This window comes from Lemur catta, chromosome 4 (genome assembly GCF_020740605.2).
Source record: "Lemur catta isolate mLemCat1 chromosome 4, mLemCat1.pri, whole genome shotgun sequence".
NCBI classification, from domain to species: domain Eukaryota; kingdom Metazoa; phylum Chordata; class Mammalia; order Primates; family Lemuridae; genus Lemur; species Lemur catta.
Window position 1 is genome coordinate 24,450,183 of NC_059131.1, and position 11,586 is coordinate 24,461,768.

Here is an 11,586-nt window from a genome sequence, read left to right on the forward strand (position 1 = left end):
CCCACTGGCTCGAGGGGGTAAAACTTTTTTTTCCCCCCAATTTAAAATGAAAATTAAAGCAACACCATCTGTCCTATGAATCTTCCATGCCAGGGAAATTTAGTGTGATCAATGCCTGGATCTTGTTTAGACCACTTAGTGATGGGATCCCACTGCATCCTGTGTGTGTCTTTCATAGCTTTGATCAAGAGCTAAGCATTTGCACCGGGGGAGGTAGGGAAGGCTGTTTGCGGTGGGGGGGTGGTCTTGAGGTGTGAATATTTCCATTTCCTATTCATTTCACATTTGTGTTTGGCTAGATCCCTGATGGACACATTGCATGGGCTCTGAGAAGTGGGATTGCCTCACAGAGTACTCCTCCCAGGACAAATCCTGCTAAGCAAAGCTATTCCTCTGCACAAAGCCCCAGATAACTAAGTGACTAATGGTTGCCGATGTGCATAAGTAGAGGGTGTTTTGGAGAAAGAAACAGATTCCAAGGACAGAAAATATGTGTGCATCTCCACACAATGAGCTGGATAAAGTAGCAGCCAGGAGATTGTCATGGGTTCTCCTGAGAGGTTATAGAAGAAGTTCAGGAATCTGCTGTGCTTGGGCTGTGTCCCCTCAGCCAACCACGATTCACTGCCATCCCCCAAGATGGACTCTAGCGGTGACCTAGCCATAGGGATGCCAAGGCCAAGCACCTCCAAGCTAGGATGGGTTGGTTCTGTCTGTGGCTTGGGGTGCTTAGAGACCCAGCACATGCTAGAAATTTGCACATACCAAGATTCTGAAGAGGAGACTTTGCCCAAGACTCATGAGAATATTTTGTGGTATTCCCATTGCTCTCCTAAAAGATGGTAAAATCAACTTCTATAAGCCTACTCTCTACTTAAGACATTTCTAATTGATTCGGGCCCATACTAAGAATTGTTAGACATCAGTTTTTCCCCTATATTTTGAGTTCTGTTGAGCTAATATTAAAGTGTGCTGTTGTTCATACTTTATCCCTGTTTAACCAAGTAATTAAATTTGCCAAGGCAGTCAATACTTCTGTGTCATCTTGTCTGAGATGAAGTCGTTGAAGACTTTGTCTCTATTTACTAAGCTAAAGTTTTCCCCCATCTATTTAAAAAACTCCAAATAATCTTGAAACAAAATCTAAAAACCCCTGGAGACTGCTCTTTTCATTGCTCTTAATTTACTGCACAATTCTTTGCCCGTTGAGAATTGCCTTTAAGTTTTGTTAATACTAAAATTTAAATCTGCCACTCATTCTAATACTGTCCTTGAAAATCTTTATTTCCAGATTCTCAGTGGGGAATCAGTAATTTCATCTACAAGAAAACATTGTACCCTCCATTTTCTTGGTGCTTCAAAATTTATGAACAGTTCCACAATATCATCTCATTTTTTATATGTCACTAACACAGAGGTAGACAAACAAGAATTAGTAGCCCTGAGTGACAGTCACAGAAACTGAGGCTTGCCCAGAATCGCTAAGCGGGGGGTAAGTTGTGCCATCAGGACTTGAGCTCCCGGTTCTGCCTCCAGAGCCCATGCTCTTTCCATTACCCCATGCACACGTCACCCTTGACCCTGGCCACGAATCACAGCAGATGTGCGTGACGGGAGAGGTGGCATGGATGGATGAGGACAGACCCATCCATCCGTGCTCCCAGAAAAACAACTCAAAATACATGTCGTGGCGATGACAGGACTGTAGCACATCTTCACATACAAAAGAAAGCACATGGGATGCAGAAATGATGTTTTGATAACTGACCAAAACCATCTTGGAGCTGGGAATGTTAATGCATTAGACAAAGTGAAGCAGCAAAGGACAGTAAGTTCTAGAATCTTAAGAGGAAAAATGCATGGTGGGGGAAGAAGGGAGGGGAAGGAAGATGTGGCAAGTCCCAGAGGTAACACCCGCCCCCCATTACTCTACACGTCCCTCATTCATCAATTCGTCAGCCTGGGTCAAGAGAAGCCTTTAGGGACCCACTCGGTGGTCCCCAAACACAACTTTCAGTTTCCTTTCTTGATGCCTTTGGGTAAGCTCTTTTTAAAATTAATCCAAAATATCTTTTCCTGTGACATAATTCCTGCTCATCTACTTAGCTTCAGCTGAGCCTAAACATTGCACAGAAACACGAGCCCATTCCCTCCTCCTCTTTACTCTCACCTTCAGTGCCTGCCTTTGGCATTGCTGCGTGGTGAGAGCTTGGAGCACTGAGGCCATCTCATTTCTTTGGAGCAGGAGGCACGTCTGGGGGGAGAGCACTGGATTCAGGGCCAGACCACTCTGGCCAGGCCCTGACTGTGTCGTTCAACATCTTGGGACCTCAAGTCTCAGCGAGGCTTCCTGGACAGCCCACAGATGTCCAAGAAGAGGATGCTTAGCCATCTCTGGATTTTGTTTTACAAAATATGTACATAAATTAATTCCTTTTTAATATCCACTCCAAATCACAACTGTAGCTTGGTTATAAAAGATAGAACAGGTTTCCCTTTAAGATGTCAACAAATATATACAAAAAGTTACAAGAGAAGATGACCTCAGCTCTTAAAACTGGTAAACATTTTGTGATCTCCCTCTTGCAGGGAAGTCCTCAATTCTACTTTTTCAGACTTTAAGCAAAACTGACAGCCATTTGTGCACTGTTTGAAGCTGTATTTTTTTTTTTTTGAGTCAAAAATCTTTTTCCAGGTTTAGCTATTTCCTTAATGAAATTAATATTTCTTCCAGAATGGTTTCATGCAGAAGTGCTGGGGGCATCTGGGGTCTGAATGTTGTTCCTGGAATGCTTCCACATAGGGAGAATTTTAGGAAGGGGCCACCAGGATCCTACCCCATCCATCCAGTGGTGAAGGTCTTTTCTGGCCTTACACATGCTTTGTGCAATTCTCAGGGAGACCGGGTGTGCACATGCATCCCACACACCTTTGACTCTTCACCCTCGTTCAAGTGATTTAAGGAGGGGGAGATGAAAGAAAGCCTTCAGAATTCACACTGTTGCCTTAGTGTTTTTCTTTAGTTTTGCATGTTGTAAGAGGAAACAAAATAGCGGAAAACTCTAGGCATGTGTGATTGTTGCCTTTTGAGACTGTCCTGAGCGTGTCCACCCAATCCCAGGGCCTGCTGCTCCACCTGCCTCTCCCAAGTGCTGGGGGAACTGTTGACGTCTGGGGAGCCCCAGAATTTTTGCCAACTGCTCGATGTCTCCTTAGTATATTTTCTGTAATACCCACGTTTAGAACCTGAAGCTGTTCTTTCTATAGCTTTCCCCTCTAGGCCTTCTAAATAACTCTGCTCTTAAATGTGAACAGCAGCCTGGGACCGTGGAATGCATCGAAAGCTCAGTAATCCCAGGACAGAAGGATAACTGAGACCCTCCTCCTGTGAGGGGGACTGAAGGGGACTTGAGGATCGTCACACAGCCATGGGGTTGGCCCAGCTTGGAATGGGAATGTGGCCTCAGAAGTGGTAACCACAGATGAGTCTAGCTGGGGTGTGGAGCGGTAAGGACAGGAATTGCAAAGGAGCTGAGATAGTTGCAAGAGAGACAGAGTGTTCAAAGTGTGCACCCTGAAGCTGCTTTTTTGACTTCACATCTGGTGCTGCCACACACCAGCTGTCACCTAACCTCTCTGTGCTTGTTTGGTCATCCGTAAAATGGAGATAATAGAACCTCTTCATAGGGTGGTGGAGTGTTTTAGTGAATTAATGTGTATGAAGTGCTTAGAACAATAGCTGGCACAAGCCAGCATTATCTGGCTGGTAGCTGTTATTACTACTACCACTGCTGTGCTTGTTATTATATGTGATACAATAATGCTATCATTGATACTACAATCATCATTGCCATATGCTATCTGTAAGGACTATAGAGTTATACTGGAGTTATAATAGTGGCTACTAACTAGCAGCATCCTCACTTGGTGTTGTCTCATTTTTGGACAGCAGACATACATTTTTCCGAATCTAGTGAGTGACAAAGTACTTATCTATAAGAATGGCTACATCATACCTTAAAAATGTTTCTGATGGTAAACCTCTGATGGGTTTGGATAAAGCCATTCTTCCAAAAGGCCCGAAGGACTCTCAGATGGCTCTGGGATACGTGCTACCAACTGTCCAGCTACTGTTTTTGGTCATCACTTCAGAACCTTAATTATGTTCTGCGGCAGTCGTTGTACTGGACGCACAGAGTCCCCACAAACAAATATCCAGACACGTTCAGGCTCGGTGGCGCGCGGGAGACGGAGGCGCGTGTAAGGGCGCCCTGGCGGGTCCGGGTGCCCTGAGCTGCGAGGGGCGCGCGTGGGTGCGAGCCGGCAGCCGTGGGGCCTCATGCCACTTGTCGTGTCCTCTCCTCCCCAGATGACTACGCCCAGCTGTGCAACATCCCGGTGACGGGGCGCCGGCGGCCGTACGGGCGGGATGCCCTGGTGGACTTCAGCGAGCAGTATGCGCCAGAAGCCGATCCCTACTTCGTCCAGGACCGTAAGCCAAGTTGTCCCATTACTTGGGGACTAAGTTGTGGTTAGAGACTAATCAGTGGCTCTCAAAATGTGCCCCCTGGCAACGTGGTAGGAATGCAGATCTTCAGGCTGCACCCCAGAGCCCGCCGCTCGGGAAGTCTGGGGAGGGGCGCGCGTGGCAAGCCCGCTGGGAGTCTTTCTGCCCGCGGGGTCCCAGGACCCCGGATTCCATGGGCAGTCCTGCTGGTGGGGACACGGTGACGTTTACTCTCCTTCAAGTAAAGAAAATAATCTTGTTGCTATAATTTCCACAACAAAATAATTTCTTTATGCTTTAGGGGGTGGTCTAGTTTGAGGACTAGGGTTTCCTTGAGAGCCTGATTGTATTGTAGCTTTTTTTTTTTTCCATACACGGAAATGACCAATGTTAACTGTGCCAAGTTGATCTTTACAAGTGTTTTAGAGCGGGAGATAAAACAAGAATTGCTCTCTTGGTCAGAAATGAATTTTCAGAATACAATCGTGAGGGGATTTATTAAGTAAGAAATGATGTGTGCTGGCTTTTCCTGGATTCAGGAGCTCAGCTTTCACGGAAGAGGTGGCAGTGTGCAGCTGCAAACCGAATTTCCGTTGAGAAAGGAAATGCTGTGTGAGGGGGACTACCAACATGCAAGCTCCGTGTTCCTGGGGGGGGGGGGGGGGAGTCAGAGCCTTCAAATGCAGAATCATGATTTGAAGTCTGAAAAATGGGCTGGTCCAAAATGGAATATTAGTAGATGACGGTTGTCTCCGTTCATTCAAGAGCAGGAACACGGAAATGCGATTCCTGGCGCCTTGTCCCCTTCTTAGAGAGGGGCCCCCTCACCCATGTGACTGCGCCACATTTTTGAGATGGGGAATCCCTGTGGACCAAGGATTTGGGGTTTAGGTCTTTAGAGATACTGCTGAATAACAAAGTACAGTGACGCTTTTGCTGTCTTTGGGCCCTATCGCCTGGGCCTGAAGCTAACTAGCCAGGCCCTGGTTCTTGAGGAACAATATGAACTTTGTAGTTGCATTTAGAAACTATTCTAGTTCTGCCTCCAAAGAGCTTTTTCTTCCTTCTCTTCTCCTTCCTTTTTCCCTCTCCCTCCCTTTTTCATTCTCTCTGCCCCCACCACCCCCACTTTTTTTTTGAAGGATCAGTATGTTGATTGTCTACCAGAGTTAAGAATGCTTTAAAACGTAGACAAAAACAACATTCTATTAAATGTATTAATCCAGCTAGGCTGATTAGCACACACCTGTGTAGCTTCCCCCAAGGTCAAGAACATTGCCAGTATCCAGAAGGCCCCTGGTGCCCTACCCCACCCACCTCCCAAGGGTAATCGCTATCCTGACTTCCAATGCCATAGATTAATAGCACTATTTATTTTCATCAACACATAACCATGCATTGCTTCATGAAGAGGGCCTTAATGCCCTCACAGCCATAACACTGTGCACTTATGGTTTGTACACTTTGCCGTATGTGTTATAGGTTAGTAAACGTTTACTTAAGAAAAAATGAAAGAACAAAGAAATATTAAGGTTGAAAGAAAGCCCAGCTTGCCCCATAAATCCAGAAATACCAGGTTAAGTCTCTGTGCAACACTGACACAATCCCATGGTTTATGTGTGTAGTGATCACACTATAGTTCAGATTCCAGGAATTTTCATGTTGAAATGTCTGGCTTATGTACCTTCTTTGTAGTGCTGGCATTGCTTGAAAGTTCTTCTTTAATTTACTACAAATGTTAAGAAATAAACATGTTGATGTCACATCAATTTCCTATTTAGCAACATAGGAAGTTGAGAGGCAGTTCCAAGACCTCCAGCTTTGACTTTGTAATGGCTTTTAAATTTCTTACAAGTTACAGAGAAATACGTCGCCATTCCCAGCCAGTTTTCTGACCACCAGCAAGGGCTTTCTGGCCCTGTTCAGATACGATCATGTTGGGTGGATAGTAATGTAGCAGGGACGCTGGATGAGGTTTCTTATCACCTTTTTGGGTCACCAGCTCCATTACCTGTCATCAGAGCAGTGTTTCTGAAGCCGGAGTTTATTAGAGCTGAGATAGGCAAACTTTTTCTATAAAGGGCCAGCTAGTAAAATTTTTAGGCTTTGCAGGCCACATGGTCTCTGTTGTTACTACTCAACTCTGCTATAGTATCATGAAAGCAGCCACAGACAGTACATCAGCAAATGGATATGACTGTGTTTATTTTAAAAAGTAGATTGCAGGCCAGATCTGTACTCTGCTGACCTGTTTTAGAGTCCTGAAGAAGTATTTTGGAGAGTTCTAAGTTTTAATTTTGTGTGGGAGTTTCAAGTTTTAATTTTGTTTTAATTTCTGTAATAGTAAAAAAATAATTACTAGCTATAAAGTCAAAATGATTTTGCTGTGATATGTGGAATTTGAGAATATTTTCATAGATTAAGACTGTAAGTCAGCATTTATCAAACTGGCTTTGGGTATCCGCTGTCATATTCTTCATGGCCTGCACATTTTTTTTTTCTTTTAAAATTTTTAAATGGGCCTGTCATGGATATGTTACTCGATTTTTAAAATCACTAAGTTAGACCTATGGCCCTGCATAAGCAGTGATGTTTTGCTGCCCCCTGCAGTTCCACTGGAGAATTACTTCAAAGTCCAGATACATACAGGTCTGGCTGTAGTTTATATTTTTGAAGCTAATTTGTGGTACATTTGGGAGAGGAGAGGAGAGGTTACAAAACAATGTGTTTGTATCACCATGGATTTCTATTTACAATTTTCCTCTCTAGAACGAGAGCTAAACACTCTTGATGCCTGGCTAAATTGTTTTTATATTACGAAAACTCTAGACACTAGCACTGGATCAGTTTGAAGATACTTAAACTATAAAAAGAGTCAAACAAGAGTTTCTTTGTTTCCTTTAAAAAAGACTTCTGGTTTTGTAAGCACAAGTATGATGTACTTTCTCATTTATCAGGATGTTTTGAGGCCCCTTCACTGCCTTTATCCTTTGATCCCCCGAGAGCCCTTTTGTACTGCCCAGTCCACAGCCAGAGCAAACAAACAGACTTCACATGGCCGGGCCGGCGGGCTTTTCTCTGGTCTTGCAAACTCCAAGTGAAAAAGTACTGCCTCACCCGTACGGATCTTAGCAAATGCCTACTGAACTCGGATAGTGAATTCCATTGGTTCCATCCTGAAAGATTTTCTGACATTTGCCACACTGCGAACTCAGGAAATTTGGAATTCTGGATGAACCCTCTTAATAATTAAGAGCAAAACAAAAACTATACTTGCCTTCTCATTTTATGTAAGTTTAATATACAACATCAGAATTCAAAATGTGGGGCTTATCTGCACAGCACATACAAAATTTTTAGTATTTTTATGCTTAATGTTGTATACAGATATTTTCAGGATTAACTTAAATTGTAATGCTAATGTTAAGGTGCTTGAAGAATATATATATATGTTTATATATGTATGGTAAAATGAACTGTACCCTTAATAAATCCTTTTTAAAAATCGCATAGGAGGTTGAAAATTTCTAACTTGGCTCCTGCTGTTTTCTTTCCAGGTTTTTTAAATAGCTTTGAGGAGTTACAGGCTGAAGAGTGTGGCATCCTCAATGGTTGTGAAAACGGCCGCTGTGTGAGGGTCCAGGAAGGTTACACCTGTGATTGCTTTGATGGGTATCACTTGGATATGGCCAAGATGACCTGTGTCGGTGAGCATGATGTGTATCTTATGGGAATTATTCTTTTCCTGAGATCCTCTGTGGCCATATCTGTCATTTGAGTACATTTAAGATAAATTTGCTGAGTTTCAATTTGGGAAGATGAGAAAAATTCTGGAGATGTACATTTAAGTACAGTATGAATGTACTTAATGGCACAGGACTGTACACGTAAAAATGGTTAAAATGGTAAACTTTGTGTATGTCTTACCACAGTTCTTTTTAGGGAGAGTCGATATCTCATTTAAGAATTCATATAGTGATAAATGTGGAGGAAAGACCAGAATGGGCCAGGTAACTACTTTGACTCTGAAATTTAGCTTTTGACTTTGCAGCCAATAATGATTGTGCTGAATACTTGACACAAGCATAAGGGAGTGTAGACTTCTGGGGAAAAAAATACAACTTCCTGGTAATCATTTTGGATAAAACTCCTCTTAGAACTATCTTTCACATTGCCCCCCCTCTTATATCGAAAATAACAGGAAACATATGTTTAACCTTCTCTGTGTGCCTTTCAGGGCTTATTTGACTCTCTGCTAAAAGGCTCATTACTTGATTTATTAATAGTTATTTATTTTAAGTTTTGAATTCTATTTTTCTCCTCCCTCCTGGAGCCGTCTCTTAGCCCACTTCGGTTTGGTTAATTTTAATCTGTGGCGGGTCTGGAAAACAGGTAACCTGGGTTCTTACAGATGTTTCTAGTGAGTGAGAGCCTAAATGGATCTGGTTTAGTAGATCTAAGAATGTACCTGAAGGCTGTGGACAGGCTGCTCAGAGAGCTCTCTGCTTACTTGTCTGGTTCCTCTTGAGAAATCTAGCAGTTTTTCTATGCCCGTGGGAAGGAATTGAAAGGTAATATAGTTCCTCCAACTTTCTTAAGCTTTGACTACAAAATGTCAAGCTGACAAAATGTTCATATTGTGCTAAATAATAGGAGAAGAAATTCCAGAACCTCCCTGGTAATCTACCTTTTTAAGATCTAAAAAGTCACCTTGTACCCCCTTAATATTTTGAAAATAGATAGATAGATAGATAGATAGATAGTTATCTTTATCTTGTCTGTGATTGAAACGGACAATGATGGGGAAGCTCATGGCAGGGGCGCAGCATTCAGGCAGCCCTGATGCCTGGGGTAGGTATAGGTTGTGTTTCCTCGCAGGGCGATAGTAAAGATCATTGACCTGCGTGTTTTGGCTTTACTGCAGATGTGAATGAATGCGATGAGTTGAACAACCGGATGTCTCTCTGCAAGAATGCCAAGTGCATTAACACCGAAGGTTCCTACAAGTGTTTGTGTCTGCCGGGCTACGTACCTTCTGACAAGCCCAACTACTGCACTCCATTGAATACCGCCTTGAATTTAGAAAAAGACAGTGACCTGGAGTGAAAGAGAATCTACATAACCTAAGCCCATATACTCTGCACTGTGTAAAGGAAAAGGGAGAAATGTATTATACTTGAGACATTGTACCTAACCCAGAGTGTTGCAAATATGGAAACAGCATGGAGTTGCGTGTCCTCTGAAGACGGTGAAAGGATTTAGGATGAGCCTGACTGGTGTGACAGACCAAAATGGACATTTCTCTGACAAACCGGTATATATAGTCTGTTCATATGTAAAATTCAGTGGAAAAGAGGTGGAACAGGGCTGTTATTTTAAAGAGAAGGTTGTATTATTATGTTGTTTTGTTTTGTTTTGTTTTTTACTATTGCTTGATTAAATTTGGCATTTAAATAGTGTTAGAAATATTTTATGTAATTTTCATTTTCTGGTTGGTTGTGCAGTTCCTTGGCTACTGTTTTTCTTCAATTTTTTTTTAATCTCAAGTGCAAAAGTCTTTGATAAAATATTAAGCTGTATTATAAAGTATTATTACACAGGGTTATGCTATTTCTGGTCTGGAGCATTTTTAAAATTCAAATTGTCTGTCCTGTGGAGCAGGCAGTGATTCTGTTTTCAAAACTTTTATACACATTTGGAGAAAAAATACGTTATATTTTCAGTATATTGTCTGATTTTAATGTCCATCCTTAGCCAAGCTGCTAGCAGATGTCAGTTGGATCCCTTTTCTTCATTGCAATGGAAGAATTTAAGAGCTTACATTAGTATTGTAATATGTAAAGTAAGCCTGGCAAAATTTAAAAAAAATTTTTATGATCCCCAATATATTTACCATTGTATGTTAAAGCAAAATAAATCACCATTTTTGTAGAAAAAAAAAATTCTACCTGAGAGTAATTGTCAGTACCAGTGTACAAGTTGTATCCTACTCTTCCCCCTTTTATTTTTACAAGTGGTCCTCTATTAATATAGATTCTCATATGAGTTAGTCATAAAATGTGTTAGATGTTGTTATGGGCTGAATTCTTTCCCTCCAATATTCGTATGCTGAAATCCTAACCCCCAGTTCTTCAGAATGTGACTATATTTGGAGATAGCCTCTTGAAAGAGGTAATTAAGGTTAAATGAGGTCGTTGGAGTGGGCCCTACTCCAACATGACTGGTGTCCCCCTAAGAAGAGATTCGGACACAGAGGAAAGACCGTGTGAAGACACAGGGAGAAGACGGCCATCTACTAGTCAAGGAGTGAGGCCTCAGAAGAGATCAACCTTGCTCAAACCTTAATCTTGAACTTTTAGCCTCCAGCATTGAGAGAAAATAAATTTCTGTTGTGTAAGTCACCCAGTCTGTGGTACTTTGTTATGGCAGCCCTTGCAAACTATGCAAATATATATCACAGGAAGAATGAATAACAGTTTTCAAAGTTCCAGTCCCTGCTTACACAAGCCACAGTAATGCAATTGTTTCATAACTTAAAACAAACTGAAATTCAGAATCTATTCAGTAAAAGCATGTGAGTTTTTAAAAACAGGCTATGTGTAGGCATACCCAGCAGATCTCCCCATGGGACATTTTCCTGAAAGATAAGCTTTTGCTTTTGAATACAGTAGGCAGAATAATGGCAGCCCAAAGATGTCTATGTCCTAATCCTTGGAACCCGTAAATAATGTTACCTTCCCTGGCAAAGGAGAATTCAGATTAAAGATAAGGTTGCTAATCAACTGGCTTTAAAATAGGAAGATTATCCTAGATTACCTGTGTGGGCCCAGTGTCATCACAAGCGTCCTTAAAAGGAAGAGGACCTTAAACATGGGAGAGGAAGGCAGAAGAGGAGAATCAGAGGGAGATGTGAATATGAAAGAAGTCAGATGCGAAATGAGAGACACTGAACCTGCCACTGCTGGCTTTAAAGATGGAGGAAGGGGTGGGGGGCATGACCCCAGGAATGTGGGCGGCCACTGGAAGCTGGAAAAGGCAGGAACTATTCTCCCTGAGCTTCCAAAAAGGAGTGCGGCACC

At 42.3% G+C, this 11,586-nt stretch overlaps 1 protein-coding gene across 9 annotated transcripts in view; it reads left to right on the top strand.

Moving 5' to 3' along the window:
• Nucleotides 1–10,445, top strand: part of LTBP1 (latent transforming growth factor beta binding protein 1) — a 379,098-nt gene extending 368,653 nt beyond the window's left edge. For all 9 annotated transcript variants that reach the window (XM_045549354.1, XM_045549355.1, XM_045549356.1 and 6 more), the window contains 3 exons: nucleotides 4,370–4,492; nucleotides 8,065–8,214; nucleotides 9,432–10,445. In XM_045549354.1, the coding sequence (XP_045405310.1) occupies nucleotides 4,370–4,492; nucleotides 8,065–8,214; nucleotides 9,432–9,613 (455 nt within the window). In that variant the 3' untranslated portion in view covers nucleotides 9,614–10,445. The remainder of the gene's footprint in view (nucleotides 1–4,369; nucleotides 4,493–8,064; nucleotides 8,215–9,431) is intronic.
• The last annotated feature ends 1,141 nt before the right edge of the window (nucleotides 10,446–11,586 follow it).